The 20,363-nt window shown below is 39.2% G+C and overlaps 1 protein-coding gene across 3 annotated transcripts in view; it reads left to right on the top strand.

The window, feature by feature from the left end:
• MET (MET proto-oncogene, receptor tyrosine kinase) overlaps positions 1 to 18,361 on the top strand; it is a 93,291-nt gene extending 74,930 nt beyond the window's left edge. For all 3 annotated transcript variants that reach the window (XM_050323788.1, XM_050323789.1, XM_050323787.1), the window contains exons 13-21: positions 1,836 to 1,992; positions 2,839 to 2,979; positions 5,327 to 5,557; positions 7,917 to 7,997; positions 8,614 to 8,795; positions 10,344 to 10,453; positions 12,968 to 13,133; positions 14,010 to 14,146; positions 14,291 to 18,361. In XM_050323788.1, coding sequence (XP_050179745.1) covers positions 1,836 to 1,992; positions 2,839 to 2,979; positions 5,327 to 5,557; positions 7,917 to 7,997; positions 8,614 to 8,795; positions 10,344 to 10,453; positions 12,968 to 13,133; positions 14,010 to 14,146; positions 14,291 to 14,501 — 1,416 coding nt within the window. In that variant the 3' untranslated portion in view covers positions 14,502 to 18,361. The remainder of the gene's footprint in view (positions 1 to 1,835; positions 1,993 to 2,838; positions 2,980 to 5,326; positions 5,558 to 7,916; positions 7,998 to 8,613; positions 8,796 to 10,343; positions 10,454 to 12,967; positions 13,134 to 14,009; positions 14,147 to 14,290) is intronic.
• The last annotated feature ends 2,002 nt before the right edge of the window (positions 18,362 to 20,363 follow it).

The following is a 20,363-nucleotide window of genomic DNA, read 5'->3' as shown; positions in this document are numbered from 1 at the left end:
GAAATTCAAATAATATTAACTAGTTTAAAGTAAATATTGTCTTCAGTGTTGTTATTACCTGTTTGTACAGAGAGTTTCTGGAGGCTTCAGCACAAAGTAGAACCTGAGCTAAGCACAGAAGTAAAATTATAGCTATTAATCCAAACGCAAGAGGAAACATATGGGGAAGAATGGGAAGCTATAATGAAGTACGTTTAGTTTGGAACTCATAAGCCCTTTTTTCAACAAAAAATTCAGCAGCAGTCAAGAGGATCACATCCTTCCTGAAAGATTTTTTTTTGTCTGCTTTTTATAATTTCATTTCAACTTTTTTTGTAAGACAAAACACTTTGGACAAATGTTTGAGTTGACCATTTTTCTAAAGGTGATCGTACGGTGTGCTACTCCAAATTTAAATTATAGATATACTGATTCATAGAATAAAACACAGATCTTTCAGTATCTTCCTATTTTTTAAATACATAACAAAAGGAAAATCCTAGTGGAATAGGAATACCTTTAAACTATGAAACTTGACTCTGATTCACTGAAAACAGTGCAAACTTAGCCAATCATGTAAGTCTGATTAGGATCAAAGTCTATGTAAGCTCTTTGGAGCAAGGACCATCTATTTCGTATGACATTCATATCAGCAAGATCCTGAGCTGTGAATGATATTGCTATGTGCTGCTGCAATCTAAGTAAATAGTAATAACTCATTTGTTGTATTAATGCAGTAAATATTAATTTATTTTAATATTTATTTTAAAATTAATTATTAAATTTCTTGGATACCTCAGGCAAACTATAAAATTAGATGCAGCTCTTCTTTTGGTGTATGTTTCCCAGAACTGTAAGTGCCTACGTTCATATAATACTTTTGCACAGGTTGCATTTGGTTCGTATTTTCACATACGCAACCGGAGCTGACACGACATTGCATGAGTTCTACTATGTGATATTTCCTTAAACTCTAAGAAACAGATATGCACGACAGGCTTTATGCATAGAAAAGAACAAAACATAAAGGGGTTAAATAAGGTTTCTACTTGTTTACTGGCAAGGAGACACAGAAATTGCAGTCTGCCCAACGAAGAAGAAAATTTGCTCTGTTGACGGGCAAATCCATCATTACAGTACCCAGAGGAATGAATTCCACAGGAGGAAGAGAAAAGATGGCCAAATGCATTCCAACTGACTGAGCTAGTGCTGTGTGACCTAAAACACTTTTTCCCTGTTAGCTGCTTGATGTTTGTTTGGTGGTTGATTTTTGGGGTTGGGTTTTTGTTTTGTTTTGTTTTGTTTCTTTAAACTGTCAACAAGCTAGAAGCTGGCCAGGGACAGGCTCACATGACCTTGGGAACTAAAATGTAGGCATGCTGTCAACAAGAGAGTGAGTTTGATGTTACGGCATATTTATGCCAGAAGGCCACATATTAAAGACAGTTGGGCTGGTTTTTTTAATGTATATCTCAGCCCATATATCCATGGGCCCATACATTTCCATGCACCATTTGAGTAAGAGTATGAATTTAAAATTTTGAATTAACATCTGGTAACAGTGGGACCCTGTTATCCAGAGTGTGTGTGAGTGCATGCTGTGTGTGGTGTATCAAATTCACTGCTGTATCGCTACCAGAGCTGTTGAAGGTGAGTAATGAGGAAAGAAACATGTAGATCTGCTTTCATGTACAGCAGTATAACAATTTCTTCACTCCCAGTATCTTATCACAGTACAGCATCACAAACCCAAGATTTAGTATATATGGGACATATCAGCTCATACTTTAGTACTAATAATCTAGTTCTTACTTGTCTTTGGAAATCATCACACTATTTTTTCTTTGTTTTTTCAGTGGAAGCAAGAAGTTTTATCAACAGTTATCGGAAAAGTGCTGATCCGGCAAGATCAGAATTTCACGGGACTAATTGCTGGAGTACTTTCAACATCACTTTTACTTTTTATCTTTTTGATGTTTTTCCTCTGGAGAAGGAAGAAGAAACAAATTAAAGGTCCATCATAGTCTATCCCATCAAATAAGTCCATTATTTTATCTTAGATTTTTAAAAATGACATAATTTTATGCTTTGCTTAACTACCATGCAATGCCCTCTTGTAACGCATTAGTATAGGTTTCACAATCAAGTCCCAATGTTTAATTGCATGTCAGTGCTTGGCTCTTGCCTGAGCTGGGTGAAGGGGCACATTATGCCTTAAGCAGAAGGATTTCAGAGGAACTCTAAGCTAGTAACTTCTCTTGCCCAATCAGCTTTGGAAGAGAGGACGAGTAAATGATATGCATGGAATCAAGAGTACTTCAGCTTCATCCAGTTGCCTTGTAGTCCTCCAGGCTGTGCCTGAGTTGTGCAAGACACAGAGCACTGCAGTGTCGTGGTCTCTTTTTCACCCAAATCAGGAACTTGGTCAGACCCTGGCTCCTCTCTGACCCCTGTGTTTACTTCTGACCCCTGTGTTTACTTCTGACCCCTACTCTGACCTCTGGGTTTACTTCCAGTGGGAGCTGCCACACTATGCAAGGTGGGAGGAGCAGGGGAGGCAGTATATAACCAAGTCTTGTTGTGATGCAGTATCGCAGTCAGACCATGAAGCTGGCCCTAAAGGCTTCAAAGCTGTCTTCAGTCTTCCAGTGTGGCCAAGAGTGGGTCTTCAACACAAGTTGCAGCAAATCTTGTGCTGTACAGATAGCTCAAGTTCAGGTCCTGAACATGTCTGCCACAGCAACAACACAGCCTTCTTCCCAGCAGAGCAGAACATCTAGATTTAAATAAATAGCTAAATGAATATTGGCATACTAAAACCATGAGAGTTTTCTAATGTTTCTCTCTTCTCCTCTTCAGATCTGGGAAGCGACCTAGTGCGTTATGATGGGAGAGTGCACACTCCTCACCTGGACAGGTTGGTGAGCGCAAGGAGTGTAAGTCCAACAACAGAAATGGTTTCAAGTGAATCTGTAGACTACAGATCAACTTTTCTAGAAGGTACACCTCTATTAGGAATCTGTATAGATGATATTTTATGCATTTTGATTTTCATATGTCTTCAGATGATAGCTATTTTGATCAGTATCTTAATTTCAGTTTGTCATCTAGTTTATCTGTGACTGCATTTGTGGGACTCCTGTGTTCACAGGCTTGCTACTTTAACTGTACTTCTCAGGTGCTTCCCAAGAATAAGGTGCAAAGGATTTTTAGTTTTACTCAGGTTGGCGGAATATATAAAATGCTAGTAGTGGAAACTCACTATGCTGAACAATTTATTAGGAGCTAATGGATATAATGAATTTGTGTTTATCATGAGTCCATCATGCCACGTGCAAATCCACTCTGAAAAAATTATTTTAAGGATAATATCAAGTGGATGTAGGTTTAGTGTGTCTCAGTAACTTCATACAGTCATCGTAAAGCAGTTCTGTTGGCTGAACATGAGTCATGGAGCTTTGTAAACTGATACTCTTTTGCCTGTTAATGCCCCTTCTGTAAAATGGTACATGGTAAAATGTAGGCAGAAATGTTGGGTTTAAAAATTAGGCTAAAGGGATATGAAGACTTACAAATTGAGTGGAGGTCCACGTGTGCTGCGATGCCGGTCTCAGGGAACAATAATCCTATGTCAAACACAATTTTGTCCTGTATAAAACCATTTTAAAGTGGGTTCTTCAGAAGAGTGTCTGCTACACTTACCGTACTGCATTAGGCTGAACACCTCCTTTAAGACATGGAGACCATGTCCTGTGATTACCATTACTGAGCCTATAAATATTAGGAGTTACCACATTATGGTATGTAAGATATCACAGATATTTGTTAGTCTTGGTATATACATAGACTTGTATTATTTCAAGTGCTGCCATACACAGCTCAATAGAAATCACTCCAAATCCTTATTTCACCTCTGTAAGCCCCAGTCGCAGAGCTGTTTGAGAGACAGGCCAGTTCCCAGCTTCCCTTACCATTCTTTAATTGCTGCCACCAGCTCATACAGAAGTTTCTTGATTGAAAAATTCCCAAAGGAAATGGCCTGTGCCACTGATTAGAAGGGAAAGTGGTACACAAGACAAAACTGTGCAAAGATCCTTGGTGGAAGATAAATCCTGGCAAAGCACAGCGGGAAGCGCATCCAAGAAGGAGATGTGTTCACTTAATGTCTCCCTTGCAGTGTTTATGTCAATTCCTATCAAAGAATAAAACAACAGGAACATTAGAAAACATGCAGATTTACATGTAGAAGCTGCAAAAATTATTTTGCAGCCATGTCTGGATTATTTTACTGTGATTATTAAATAGATATTTGCTGTTAGTAACAAACTCATTTGTAAATGTAGGAGTTGGCATTTTTGCTTCTAGATAGAATAGCACAGTTTTTCTCAGTAACTAGAGTGACAACAGCACTATATGAAAATTTTCCAAGTTTTGTACAGAAATATATAAAGCATGGCTGTACAGAATCTTTTACTTGTTGTGATACAGTACCTGATAATTTCTGTTCTTAAATTTATTCACTTTTTTGGTTTTGACCCTAGACTTAATTCTTCTCATTGACTCCACTGGAATCACTCCAGACTGAAATTGGTGTAAATTAAACTTAGTTCTTTCATTCAGTCATCAAAAAATACTAAAAAAAAAATTTAAAAAAAACCAATTTGAAATACCTGAACCACATACTGTTGATAAAAAAATTCTCAAATATATACTTCTGGCTTTACTGAAATATTTTAATTTCTGCTATATCAGATGGCTCATTTTATTTTCATGAGTAGCACCAACTGTATTATCTTCAGCAGTTACAGGATATGAATCACCTCTAGGCATTTCCCTGGTTGAATATTTACCATTGGATAAATATAGCTAGTCACCAGCAGTTAGGAAACCTTCATGAAATGTAAAGTTCCCTACCAAATTAGAACATGACAATAATCAAAGGTTTCATGTTTTTAATTGTTCACTACTAGCTCCTCCCATATTGCTGTCAGTTTTCCATTTTACTCTTGTTACTCCCTATTACCAGAAATGCGATAACCTCTACTTGGCAGGAAGTGACGAGTCTTCATTCCATCCCCTCAGAAAAGTGGAAGTTTTGCCATTTACTTTCATGAAAGCAGAGCTGATTCTGGCTAGCTGTCACTAGCGCAAGTTTCTAGTGACATAGTTTTCCTGGAGTTTGTCAGATTACCAATGCATATTTTCATTTTCCCTTTGTGACCAAAACTTCCACAAAGCCAAGCCACTTCCAAACTGTTAAAATCAAACCTTGCTTTCCAAAGCAATAAAACTTCATTTTTCAAGGAGAATTTTGAATGGATTATAACAGTTTCTGTTCATCTTGCAGATCAGTTTCCAAGCATGTCTCAGAACGGATCATGCAGACCTGCCCAGTATCCTCACTCTGACCTCTCCCCGATTCTGTCTAGCGGAGACTCAGATTTAGCCAGTCCACTTCTCCAAACTAATGTCCACATTGACATCAGTGCCTTAAATCCTGACCTGGTCAAAGAAGTGCAGCATGTGGTTATTGGTGCTGACAGCCTGATAGTGCACTTCAGCGAAGTAATCGGAAGAGGTGGGTACTGCAACTCTTACCTTGCAAACTGCTCTTCTTTTTGTACGCCCATTCATTATAAACCATTCTGAATAAGGTGTCTGTACAGATGTTTTTCAAGCTTTTTACCTCTTATAGCACTGCATCCCACATGCTGAAACAAAGGGGAACCAAAGTCAGATAAGGGTCTGTGCATTTTATCCGTTGGAGAAGACCATCATCAGGAGGGAAGAGTTTGCAATTAATGGGGCTCCCTTGAACTCAGAAACTTGCTGGTTCCCCCTCAGCAGTTTCACCCTTTTCCCGGCTACAGAAAAGCTCAGCCGGGGCTTCTGATCCACAAGGCTGCAGTGCAGGAGTGAATCTGTGACAGGATATTGCCTAAGGCACACACCTAAATGGCAGGGGTTGCCAAGGCGGGGAGACAAGTGACCTTAAACTTGGAGTCTATGATCTGTCACGATTGCTACATGACACAGGAAACGCTTGCAGTCACTAATGCATTCAGTAAAAGTCCCCATGGTCCAGATGAAATGCCCACACCTCTTTTCCTCCACAAGTTTTCCCCAGCTCTGAGGAATTTGCCATTTGTTTCCTTCCAGCAAAGGCTCTCCATTCCTCCTCATTCCTTTCTTATGCCAGATGTAGTAATGCATAGGTTCTCATTCACTTCCTTTTAGTTTTTTTCCTGATACAGCAAGTCCCCTATTCTAAATTTTTCTTATCACTCCTATTCCTCTACATCTCTGTTAGCGCATTCCCTTCACCTTTCATAGCCCAAGCCAGAATTTCTGTTAGGGACATTTATTCATCTCTGTATGATTGAGTACCTATTAATAACTAAAGTACAAACTGCATTTTCCATACTTCTACAGATCATGTATCACAGATCTCATGTTGAGTATAAGAATACTGATAAAAAAATTGGCTATAAAGTATATTTTTAATCCTTCTTCTGCAGGAAAAGAGCCACTAATCAGTCAGTCAGTGCATTTTCCTTCCATGTATTACACTTCATCATCCCCAAAGCAAGGGTGGGCCTTTTTCTTTTCTTTCTTGTTTTGGAAAACTCCAAGTAATTTCCCATTTTTTAATGTTAAAAAATATCAGGAATGACGCCGGTATAATTAATGATTTTAAATTTTCTCCTCCATAACTAGAAATGGTCCAAACCCAAAAATATTGTAGACACACCCAATCCAAGCTTTAGGATTTGTGCCCAGGCCCCAGGCAATCTGTGGTCTAATGGGATTTTAGTTGCTTTTATAAAACAAACTTTGTATTAATTTTACCTCAAGCCAAAAGCAAAGCCAACTGAGCTCTGAACAGTACTTATGACTGGAACGTAGTAAAATTAATCAGGTAGCCTTGTTCTCTGTCGAACTCACAAAAGCAAAAAAACTACTTTGCTTTCTAACTGCAAATATTAGTATTTTAAAAGTTTCCAGTAAATAGTACATCTGTGAAAGAAAGCCTCAATTACATGTGCATAATTTGATTTGGATAAATTTATGCACAAGCCTAGAGCTTAAACTTCATTGTTTCCCAGACAGGTCAACGTGACTTCGCAGAGTAGGTTTCTGTAGACTACCCCATTTGCTTCACAGGAAAGCACAGGATTAGAAGGGATTTCTGTGTCCCTGGCAGTTCATTTCACTGCTCAGACCATGAGAAAGAAGGCAAATTTTGCTCACTACCTTTTAGTGACATTTTATGCTTGAAACTAGGCCATAGAAGAGACCATAATAGACTGCTGCTGAGTGATGTCATCAGTCTGTGATCAGTAGAGCAACTCCCAAACCATTCACAGCCAACACATCGCTTTTAATACTCAACATTTGCCGTGGAATAGCAGACCTGAGAGACTGTAAGCCCACAGTGACTGTCCTTTTCACTGAAGAGGCATCAAGTTTGTACAGTCCAGTGGACCAGTGGATCTGTGTGGGCTTGCAGGTCACTAGGAACCACCAATCCAGGGGTCATGTCAGCTCCCTCCTGTCTGCTCCCTGTCCCTTCCAAGTGCCCTCCTTTGACTTGTGTCTCACAGGAGATTATGGTGGGAATTGGCTCACATGGTGTTTACTCATTAGAGGAAACATTTGTGGCACGAGCCTTGGCATTATTTATACTCTCTGTTTATGTCAGGAAATATCTAATATTTTGCAAATAGAGCTTTCATTTTACGTAATGGTGGTTTTTTTCAATGGTGCATTTTTTGTAATGGTTTTATGTGTTAGTTAGGAAATATACATTACAAGTGTTGGGAACTGGACAGAAATAAAGTGTGATCACTTTCTTAAAGCGTAATTGCTACCCAGTGGAAAATACCAGAAAGCTAATTTTACTTCTTAAATCTAACATTGCTTATTTTTTTACACAGGACATTTTGGGTGTGTGTACCATGGGACATTGCTGGATAACGATAGCAGGAAAATTCATTGTGCTGTGAAGTCACTGAATAGTGAGTTACATGTTTAACAGTGAGATATTACTATTAATTCCAAAGATAACTGGGGTGAACTGATAAATTACAGTGAAGTATACTTTCACAAACAAAGATTCTTAGTTGCAGCTGAATCAGATTTATCTTTGGAGCAATTCCAATTACTTCAGATTAACATGAGGCATTGGCATATGTTTTTATATCAAATGAAATGTCCATATATTTCCCCTACAAAGAAAGGAAAACTGGAAAATGAGGGAAAGGCAGTGTAATTTTTTTATTCTACTGTCTACTGAAGATTTGGATTTGGAAGTTAAATTGCTAAAGAGTAGGCAAAGCTGCTGGAAAAACAGGAAGAGACTATAACAATATTTAATAAGGGTTTTACTCAAGCGTTGTTATTGAATTTTAAGTAATTCATTATAAAAAAAAGGAGAAACAGAATTAAAATCACCAACAGACTGTATTTGGTCATTGTAGGAAAACCAATGCACATAACCTGGTTGTAATGTGGGATGTGGGGAGCACATTTGTAGTCTCTCATTATGTCTTTGTTGTGCAATGACATGCTGTACAGAAATGAACACTAGTTTGTTTCCGTTTCTTTTAATTAACTCATTACTGGATTTCTCAGGGATTACAGATCTGGAAGAAGTAGCTCAGTTTCTGAAAGAAGGAATAATCATGAAGGATTTCACTCATCCCAATGTTCTGTCACTCCTGGGAATCTGTTTGCCCAACGAAGGATCCCCATTAGTCGTTCTTCCATACATGAAACATGGAGATCTTCGAAACTTCATCAGGAATGAGACTCATGTAAGTACACAGTGAGGTCTACCAAACATTAGTGCAAGTCTAGCCACGCCCTGCTCCAACACCACAGTTTATAAGCTTTCATAATTACATTACGTCTGTAACTTGCTGCTGTTACTACACCTTAACCTTTAGCACTTGCTTAGGCTGGCATCGAGCCCAGCTACAGCACTGCTACATCTTCCCTTCCCCTTCGAATTCCTCTCTAGAATGTTTCCCAGAAATTATAAGCAATAAATATTTCTCATTTCCCATCCATAAGCCTCTTTATAAACAAATGTGTTTATGAAAGTCAAGTCAAGGGGCCCAATCATCTGCTGGTTTAAACTGGCATATCTCTGTTGACTTCAGCACAGCTGTACCAGTCCTCACCATCTGCTCTCCCAACTCCTAGGTAAGGGATCTCCATGTCCAACTAGTGTCACACTCTGTTTATTTTCAATATTTTTTTATTCATATATTAAGAAAGAGAAACAGGAATTGTTTTACAAACTATGAGTACTCTTATCAGAGATCTTTCTGATTTCCATTGAAAAACTGCAGATTCCTCAAATGTGCCTCACTGCTTTCTCACAAGAATGAGACCACAGGTCTTGCCTCAGGTAGTGTAAGCCCACTTTATACTGTAGTATTTCACCTATTTCAAAGTGTTAGGACAACATAAAGTGACTTCTGAGACAATAAAATTTTGCTTTGCTCTATGACAGTCAACTGTAGCCAGTAAAATTAAAAAAAAAATGAATTTTGTCTAAGGTTTTGGAGGAGTTAAGTTTTCTGAGATAGGGACCTCTTCTCTTTTGAGCTTCTTTAATTCTACAAAGACCAGGGCCCTCATCTGTGAATAGTACCATGGTCCTTCCAGAAATAAATAGAATGATGACCACAGTTGAACAAGATTGTTCCACAGAAGAAAATTATAAGGAGCATTGTCAACAACACAGAAATCTGTGGGAACTTTACTCTTACATAGCAAGTCATATGGTTGGATAAAAGATTTACAGGTTTGTGTTTATACTTATTTTGATATTTAACATTTTCAGTATTGTCTTACCATGTAGACCAGCAGAAAGAGTTAATAATCACTGTGGAAAATCATCCTGTGCTAATTGCTAAGGTCCCATTTGCCTTATTTTGTCCCAGACAGGACTCTCTCATTTCTTGGTCATCTCTAGCTGATGAGCACCAAGTTCATAGTCAGTACCTTCTACTAAGTTACATGCAATTACTCTTAAGTTCACACATGTGAATTCTGTGTGCCAGCTGTGATGCTGTTTCAGCATACTGTTCACTTCCCAGACCAGGTTATGCTGCTTATGCTGCAAACTCCACTCTTCTGGAGACTGTCAGCTTTTTTGTTGTCTTATAGTGTGTCTTCTCACTAGAGGTAAGAACTTGACCTAAACTTAAACCAGTTTCATTACAAGCACCAACCTGTCTTGATCATTCTGGTGGCAGGACAGGTGGGGTGTAAAACCTGAAGAGTCACAGCAAAAAGCAGTTTGCTCCTTAAGTTTATGAAATCATTGTATCACAAATGTTTGTATTTTACAGAATCCAACAGTAAAAGATTTAATTGGATTTGGCCTTCAGGTCGCAAAAGGAATGAAATACCTTGCAAGCAAAAAGTTTGTCCATAGAGATTTGGCAGCAAGAAACTGTATGTAAGTAAAAACATCTACTTCCAGTCATGTTATCACACTCTTCTGTGTAAGACAGTGAGATGAGATAAATAAAAGTTTCCAAGATTCTGCTTTTTTTCAGTCAAAACAGGGTGTTTTTTTCATTGCTCTGTAATTATATTGATGTTTGTCTTGCATACTGATGAGCTACTCATCTTGCTACGGGCTCATTTCTTACACATAAGCTTTCTTTGAGTGTGAGAAATAAGAATGCTGAGGTGAAAGTATAGCATCTCAAAATCATTGGTTAGAGAGTTTAAAAGGCATCTCCTAAGGGAAGTTAAACTGCTGTTGCCTCAACTTGCTGTGCTTCCACCCAGCCTCTTCAGAAGCAGCACGTCTCTGCTGCCACACCTAACAGGAGGGAGAGGAACACACAGAACTTTGTGAGAAAAACAGGAACACAAAGAAACACCAGTGAGACCTCTTGACAGTAGTTTTTCATTACTGAGTATGAGCTTACTTTGACTCAGCTACGCACACAAATTAACATTCAAAGAATCTTACTAGTGTCTGGGTAGCCAGACAGTTCAGTTCACGCAAAGACTAACTGATACAGGAGCTGCCGATATGTGTATGCTGATTTATCACCAATGTTGTGAATTAATGAGGTACAGGATTAAACATTGGAGTTTATTTTTAGTATGTCATAAACTGGAACTCTGGCTGCAAAAAGGTCATTAACCTGTGACATCAGATTTTTTATTCTTTTTTCAAAGGGTGCACACTTGTGCAGTTGAACAGCCTCTGAAAAAGAACATTTTCATACAAGTGCTGCTTTTTAAGGGAGGAAAAAAGCCACAAGCAACATAATTGTCATGTTTCCTACGAAGAAATTATTTGTATTACTGGACAAAAGTCCTAGTTCATCTAATCAAAGTCCAAGGAGGGGCAACAGGACATTCCCTTTGGCCTGTGTCTCTTCCTTGGGTGAGGAGGGAACAGCTTCGAGGTGTCTCACATGACCACTGAATGGCTGCTTTTTTACTTCTATGTGGCTTGGCACTTCAGAGCCTGGAAAGCTGCTGCCACAAGAGAACACCCCTTTCCCCGGTGACCATCTACAATCCATCACTCAGAAGCACAGGCCCTGCCACAGTAGTGATGTCTATCAGAAAGGAAGCCAGGATGCAAATATAGTCCCCGGGGACTCTTAACTCTATTCTACTACCCTGGAAGAAGTGCAGGAACCTGCTATGGCGTGAACTGTGTCCTGTTGACCCATCAAAGTTCTGTCCCACTCCCTTCACTGGATTTAGTTATAACATCAATAAATGCAGCAGACGGTTTTGTCCCATTCAGAGGGACTTTAACAGACCAGAGTTGTCCAGACAGAAACCTCATAAATTTAAGACAGGAGAATGCCTGTAGACACTGAGAGATGGGAATATTTAGCATAGAGGGATCTTATCCATATGTATAAATACCTGATATGGTAGGCTGAAGAAGATCTAAGTGGTGCCCAGGGATAGGCCAAGAGGCAGTAGGTACAAATCAAAATAGAGAAAATTGCATTTAAACATAGGAAGAAATGCTTTTATTGCAAGGATGACTGAACACTGGCACAGGTTGCTCAGAGAGGTTGTGGAGTCTTAATCTGAGCAGATATTCAAAATCCAACTGGTCATGGTCCTGAGCAACCTGCAGTCCCTGACCCTGTTTTGAGCAGGGAAGGTCATGGTGAACTAGATGATCTTCAGAGACCTGTTCCAACCTCACCCATTCTCTGATTTTATGATTCTCTAAAGAAGCCCAAAAGCAAGTGTTTGCTGTGGCTAGGTCTGCACATGTAATAAAGGATAGCACATGCAGTAAAGGATAGAGCATGCCAACACCTATGCTCTGTCCATTTTTTGACAGTGATACTACTTACCAGGACAAACACCAACCTTAGGAGAAGAAAAACTAAGGATATCTTCTGGTAGGGCTGAGGTGTAACCCCAGCTGAACTTTTGTTATGCCATGACTTTCTCCCAGAACACCAAACACACTTTTAGTTACAGGACTACATTATTGTACAGAGGCAGTTACTGAGATAATGATGGACCCCTCCTTATCAAAACTGAGAGTAAGTAGGAAAGGACATGTCTTGACTTGGAAATAAAAATTAGCTGTTTTTATGGATACAGAAGAAGAAACGGCTGTGGAAGAAATGATGTAGCACTCAATTAGGATATATAGGCTATTAGCCAAAATGTTTTTATACACAGCAATTGTTTTAAAATAATTGTAATTCAAATTGTATTATCAAAACAATAACAATAATTTCCCAGGTTCATTCACTGTGTTAAATGGATGTTAAATATACTTTGCTACACTTTTTGTTTCACTGCTACGTTGGTTAATAGATCCAAAATAAAGTACTGCCTTTCAAAGTCAATGCAAGTCACTCAGTATAATCCACCATTTCAAAAACGCAAGTCACTCATTATAATCAACCATCTCTGTAAATCTTGCATGCTTAGTCGCAATTAATACCTTTTGTCATTTCTGTAGGTTGGATGAAAAATTCACTGTCAAGGTTGCTGATTTTGGTCTTGCTAGAGATGTCTATGATAAAGAATACTACAGTGTGCATAATAAAACAGGAGCTAAACTGCCAGTGAAATGGATGGCTTTAGAAAGTTTACAAACTCAAAAGTTCACAACAAAGTCAGATGTGGTAATGTACAAACATATTTTTATCACCTATTTGATTCTTTTATATTGCCTGAGACATCTTTCTAGTATTTAATGAATGGACTAACTCCAAATCAAAACTTATATTTGAATCTAACTTTAGTTCACATAATAATAAAAGACTGTGTACATCCAGAAAGTAACAAAACAACAAGTTGCTGACCTGATTTTGTCTTACTGCTCAAGAAAAATTAGTTTAACCCCGTTCCAAGGGAAACTAAGGACTTTCCAGGAAGCCAAGTTGGAACTGAACCCTTCTATAGGAGGGGCTCTGGAAAGCTTGACAAAACAGGTTAACTTTGAGACTCATAAAACTTACTAGTTCTCAAAAATACTTTATTTGCTTTATAAATATTTACTGATTGCCTTGAGCAATCTCAAGTATTACCTGGACATTTATGAAGACAAAACTTTTAAGATGAAGTCATTAGTTGGGAGGATCACTTTTTATTTTAGCTCTCCTTTCAATCCAGATTCAGATTAGCCTTTGATGCACAATTTTTACCACATATATTGTCTTCAGTATGTGTTTACACAGAGTTAGTCATATCATCAGCTCGTGTAAACTGTCAGAGCTCCATTAACCTCAAAAGAGGCCTGCCAGTTTATATCAGTAAAGTAGCAGGCCTATGGGCTTTTATTTTTTTCATTTACTTAGTTGAGATTCTCTAGTTCTTATTTAAGTGGCTCCTCAAGTCCTTACAGTATTTATTAGTGCACTTAAAGCTGAATGCAGTAAAATAACTTTTCAAATGGAAAATCCATGCATTTGAATGCTTAAATCTGTCAAACCATCTTAAAACTGGAAAGTAAAGCCCTCCAACCCCATAACTTACTATTTATTTCTTTGTTTCCTTAGTGGTCCTTTGGTGTGTTGTTATGGGAACTTATGACACGAGGGGCACCACCTTATCCTGATGTAAATTCTTTTGATATAACTGTTTACTTATTACAAGGCAGAAGGCTGCTACAACCTGAATACTGCCCTGATCCACTGTAAGTAAATAGTTTGCAAAGTCTTCTGCAAATGCTGCTGATTCTGATATTGTAGTAATTGAGGCTGTGGGAGGAAAGAGAGGGTTGGGCTTTTTCCTTTTTACATGATTTCTTAATTGAACACTTCTTTTATTTGAATGGCAGGTACGAAGTCATGCTGAAGTGCTGGCATCCAAAACCTGAGATGCGTCCAGCATTTTCTGAACTTGTGTCAAATATATCAACAATCTTCTCCACTTTTGTTGGGGAACACTATGTCCATGTCAATGCTACTTACGTCAACGTGAAGTGCGTTGCTCCCTATCCTTCTCTTTTATCATCACAAGACAACACAGATACGGATGTTGACACATGACGGGAATGTCTGAAATAGAGGAAAATCCATTCTTAGTTGTATGAACAAGAAGCAAAACATTTTGTCCACTAGTTTTTACTGCCTGGTCTTTGTGAGAACACTGTTGCACATGTTTATGTTGTTGCCCAAGTTGCACTAGTACAAGGACACAATATCATATTGTTTAAGGCTATGGGATTCTATAAACCATCACAGTAATTCCCAAGTATTTGGACAACTGCATCAATTTACCAAATGGAAATGTGGTGTGCTACCATACAGAGCTAGTCCCCACAAACTGTCACTAATGTGCTCAGACCCAAGAAAAAAAATTCATCATTAATGCCATGAAGGAGAAAGTAGAATATCAATCATTATGGCTGGAAGGACTATTACTGTGCATGTACTTTAGGATAATGAGCAGTGCAGAAATGGTTTTCATACAAAAGGCTAAGGCAAACAATGAGAGTTACAGGAGTTTAAAATGTATTTTCCTCCTACATGGTGCAGACTTTGGATTTTTGCACTACATCAACAAGGTTTCTAAGAACCTAGGCAGCCGAGAGAGCCAGCCTCATGGTAAGTGTCTTAACAGAAATCAAAATCAAGAAATGGTGTGCAGTAAAATAAGTATAGAAAAGTACAATTGTGTAGGGAGTGGGTGAGGAAGGCCAAGGCAAAACTGGAACTAAACCTGGCAAGGGAGGCAAAGAATAACAGGAAGGGCTTCTACAGGTATGTTAATCAGAAACAGAAGGTCAAAGAAGGTGTAACCCTCCTGATAAACAGCACTGGAGAACAGGTGACAACAGGTGAGGAGAAGGCTGAGGTACTTAACTTTTCTACCTCAGTCTTCAATGGTAACCTCTCTTTCCACACCTCTTGAGCAGATGGAAGACAGAATGAGGACAGGGAGGGCAAAGCCACCCCACTGTAACTGAAGATCAGGTTCATGACCACCTGGGGAACCTGAATGTGCACAAGTCCTGATGGCATGCATCCCAAAGTACTGAAGGAATTGGCTGATGCAGTTGTCAAGCCACTCTCCATGATATTCAAAAAATCATGGCAGTCAGGTGAAGTCCCAGGTGCCTGCAAAAAGGGAAACACTCTACCCATCTTTAAAAAGGAAAGAAAGGACAACCCTGGGAACTACCAACCTATCAGCCTCCCCTCTGTGCCTGGGAAGATCATGGAACAGATCCTCCTAGAAGCTATGTTAAGGCACATGAAGGACAGGGAGGTGATTTGAGACAGCTTCATCAAGGGAGAATCCTGCCTGATAAACCAAGTGGCCTTCTAAGATGGAACAACTGCATCAGTGGACAAGGACTACAGATGTCATTTATCTGGAATTCTGGAAAGCCTTTGACACAGTCCCCCACAACATCCTTCTCTCTAAAGGGGAGAGAGGCGGATTCGATGCATGGTCTGTTAGATGGAGAAGAAGTTGGGTGAACAGTCACATCCAGAGGTAGCAATCAGTGGCTCAGAGTCCTGAGGGACATCAGTGCCGAGTGCTGCCCCTCAGGGATCTGTACTGGGACCAGTGCTATTTCATATCTTCACTAATGATACAGACCAAGGGATCGAGTGCACCCTCAGCAAATTTGCAGCTGACACCAAGCTGAGGGGGGTGGTTGACACACCTGATGCCATCCAGAGGGACCTGGTCAAGCTTGGGAAGTGGGCCCACAGCAACCTCATGATGTTTAACAAGAGCGAGTGCAAGATGCTGCACGTGGCTCAGGGCAGCCCCCTGTACCAATACAGGCTGGGGGATGAACAGAGGGAGAACAGCCCTGCCCAGAAGCACTCGGGGTGGAGGAGAGGCTGGACATGACCTGGCAAGGTGCCCTCGCAGCCCAGAAAGCCAATTGGACCCTGGGCTGCATCAAAGACAGCGTGGCCAGCAGGTCGAGGGAGGGCATTCTACCTCTCTACTCTGCCCTTGTGAAATCCCACTTGGAGTGCTGCATCCAGCTCTGGGGTCCTCAGCACAGCAAGGGCATTGACTTAATTGTAGAGAAGGCCACCAAGATGATTAGAGGGATGAACCACCTCTTCTGTGAAGAAGGCTGAAAGAATTGGGATTGTTTAGCCCGGAGAAGAGAAGGGTGACCTAATTGTAGTGTTCCACTTCCTGAAGGGAACTTACAGAAAAGATGGGGCAAGACTATTTACCAGGGCATGTACTGACAGGACAAGGGGGAATGGGTTTAAATTGAAAGAGACTAGGTTTAGATTTGATATTAGGAAAAAATCCTTTACTGTGAGGGTGATGAGGCACTGGAACAGGTTGTCCAGGGAATTTGTGAATGCCCCATCGTGTTCCATGCCAGGCTGAAGGCATGAGGCGCTGAGGAACTTGGTCTAGTTGAAGGTGCCCACAGCAGGGGATTTGGAACTAGGTGATCTTCAACTGCCCATTCCAACCCAAACCATTCTATTATTTTTTATCAGTCTCACCAGCCCTCTGGTGTAGTCAGACGGTACATAAAACAAAGGGACCATCATGTAGCTTAAAGCATTCCTAGTGTCAATGTGTTCCAACATTCAACTATTTCATTGAGTCAAACAGCCTGTATCAGCAGAACTCTTTCTGAAAAATGCAAAGCCTCCATTTCTTTCAATAAAGAATGAATCACTCTGAGACTAAAAACTTGAAGGCTGCTGTCTGGTGAATCATTTGGCGAGCAGATGAAGCTCTGCCACCTAATCTTGGGTGGAGCTACAGGTAAGTAAAGAGTGGAGGTGTTGCCGCAACCCTGACCTAAAAAGACACTGCCATAGTAGGCATATTGATAACTTCTTCATGCCATCCCTGAAGAGCGGAGATGACTGATCAAAAGAAATTACTTTAGGCCCCATTTACCCTCTTCTTGAATCACACAACCCAGTGAATTATGATACCTACTTTTAATTCTAAATTTTGACCAGAGAAACAGTTTTTAAAAGAGAGAGTAAATAAAACCTTCATTCATTAGGGAAGAATACTATAGCTTTAGGGCAAACATCACATGACACTTCTGTTCCTGTGGAATTCTGTGCATACTACTGTATAGCTTGTTTAGAATAGGATAGAACTGGGTTTGTTGGTGTAAACACATAAAGTATTCTATTTTTATATTAAAAAAAAGTTTATTTTTAATGACATTTACAAAGTTTGGTTAGGCCACAAAATACTGCACTGTGAACATTTCAGAAAATGTAAGTCAATGTACATGATTCATAAATTGTAGCAACCTTAAAAAAATACTATGTAAATATTAAAAAGGAAAAGAACTGACTGTAAACACACTCCACCCTAAGTACAATATCTCCGTTGCTGCAAGCCAACCATTTTAAGATCTTCAAAGAGAGGTAGTTCAGATAAAAAACTGATATAAGGGAGATATATTGTTCTTGGGAGACAGTGTTATAACTGAAAGATTTATAATGAGGGCAGAGTGTGTAGGCAACCTATGAGCAGATAATATTGTGTTGTGTTTCATCACCACTTTCATTCCAGAAATGAACTTTCATGTCTGCTGAGAGAGATACTAATTGTAGATTGCTCAAGGACAAAAGGCTTTGCTGCAGGCAAAAAAATCATCTCTATGGTTGTTGAAACAGCTAAGGAAGTTTATGACACATAGATTTGGAGAAGTTACTCCAGACTTGTATGTACATGCTTGAGGAACGCTGCAATGTGAAACAGAGGACATTTTTACTATTTATGAATTTTTGATTAATAAAGTTAATGTTGTGTCTGGGACACCTGTAAGAATACGTGATTCTGGTAAAGATTTGATGTTAGTGAGTTCATATATCTGCAAAGAGCTGAATGGTACTTATGTTTATAGTTGTTGTTACAACCTAATAAACATTATTAAAATGAATTATTGTAATACTTTATGCTCTGAGTGCTGTAATTACTGTTCATGTTGACTGTTAAGCTTACATGTCTGTATGCTTTTTCTGACTAACATGGGAAGAGTAACCTGTGGAACTGTGGGGGAGAGGGGAAACAACTCAGAAACATAAAAATACAGATGCACCAATAAATCAAACACACAGTTCATGAGCCTCCTGCCCATTAATAGGTCAGAGAAAGGTGCAGAATATTTGTCATCAACAGCTATGGCATAGTCTGAATAGGAAGCATCTTGCCTAACCACAGGCTGCACCCATGCAGAGGCTTAAAATTCTTGATGTACTTAAGAGTTGGGGTGACATCTGAAGCTCAGAATTCAGGTATCATAAGGAGTATGTGTGTGGCGCAGCAAGGATGCCAGCACTTGTGTTTAGCATCCAAGTCCCTAATCAGTCATGATCCACAAGAAATTTAAAGGACCTGAATTTATGTTCCTCATGGTCATCCATCTCGTGTTTCATCTCTGCAAGGTGCTTTGTATCTGTGACACCTGAAGAGAGAAGGCATTGCAGTCTCCAGAGACCTTGGTTCTTTTAGGGTAAGAGGAGCTAGCCCCACCTTTTTCCCATGCATTTCCTTCCACTTACGTTAGATGTTTCCTGCTGAATTCACAAGTTCACTTCTGTGAAGAGTATTTTAAGTGGGTACTCCACAAACACTGCAACACACACTGTCCTGTGTCACTTTTAACTTAGATGATACTACAAGCTTGTTTCTTCAGTGTCTTATTTCAGCGGAACTTTCATACTTAACTCACTCAGAAATACTTCATCGCACAGTGTCTCAGCTGATTAAAAAATTGCATTTATATGCTGCTGTCATTTCAAAATATCACGCAAACCCAACATCAAAACACATTTTTTCCATCCATGTTTACTTAACAAAAAAAATGTATATGCTCAGTTTCAACTCAAAGTATATTTTGGGGAAAAAGTTTGGATTGGATGATTTCCAGAGGTCCCTTCCAAGTCTAACTATTCTGTGATTCTGTGAAAAAAGGCACTGAAAATAGCAGTTAAGGATGGAAACATTCTGCTGTGTCACAAGCCTAATACATTTTTTATTCTAATTATTTACATCTAATTTACTTTCCAATACATTTTCAGGATTTCCCTGACAAGTCAGTAAAAAATGTCCAAGGTTTTACCACAGTCCGCTATTCATACCAGGGTCTTCAGTCTAAACCAGCATAACACTCAGTCAAATGATGGCCTGAACTTAAATACCAGATTTGTAACACATTCCTCTGATTACTTCTCATGATTTCTCAGGGACGGTATATATTGCATTTTTTTAAAGGGTCAACAGAATCACAAGCTCCATATGCTCAATTTTTCATCCTAGTAATTTTGTTTGTATCAGGTACACACTGCAGCAGATCTGCAACTGACTTAAACTGGTATCCTTCCTCTCACAGGAGTATTAACAGTGGATGTGGCCAGTGCTCAAAACATTGCATAACAGATACTCTACACAAAAGCCAAGAGATTAAAAAATAGGGAAGGATATCCTCACCCCACAGAAATTTTCCTACTGAATTCACACCTACTTTTTTAATGCACTATTATCCACTGAGAATAATTTTTAAGGAAGATTTTTAATATATCCAACAACATTAAAGGTTTCCAAAATCAAGGAAAATGGTACACTGTGCTGGATTGCTAAGTCTTTGCATATTGCTAATTTTCTGTCTCTGGTGTTAAAATCAGTCATGAAGAAGAGACCTACACACTTTATATAAATAAGCAATGAGGTTGCAATGTGGATTACAGTGGCAGAAGCAGTACAGGTGAGCAACTGCAAAAGGACATCAAAATAAATGTTAATCCTAAACATGAAACTCTTCCTTCAGAAATTTCATTTCTGGGATTCAGCTATAACACTATATCACAGGAAAAGGTCACAGTAGATAAATGAAATAGAGATCCTAATGGGCTTTTTACTCACTAAGTCAAACATCTATTCCT

The sequence above is a fragment of the Myiozetetes cayanensis genome, unplaced genomic scaffold (genome assembly GCF_022539395.1).
Source record: "Myiozetetes cayanensis isolate MyiCay16 unplaced genomic scaffold, myiCay2020 scf3, whole genome shotgun sequence".
Classification (NCBI taxonomy): domain Eukaryota; kingdom Metazoa; phylum Chordata; class Aves; order Passeriformes; family Tyrannidae; genus Myiozetetes; species Myiozetetes cayanensis.
Note: the sequence above shows the minus strand (reverse complement) of the source record. Positions and strands in the feature narration are given on the sequence as shown.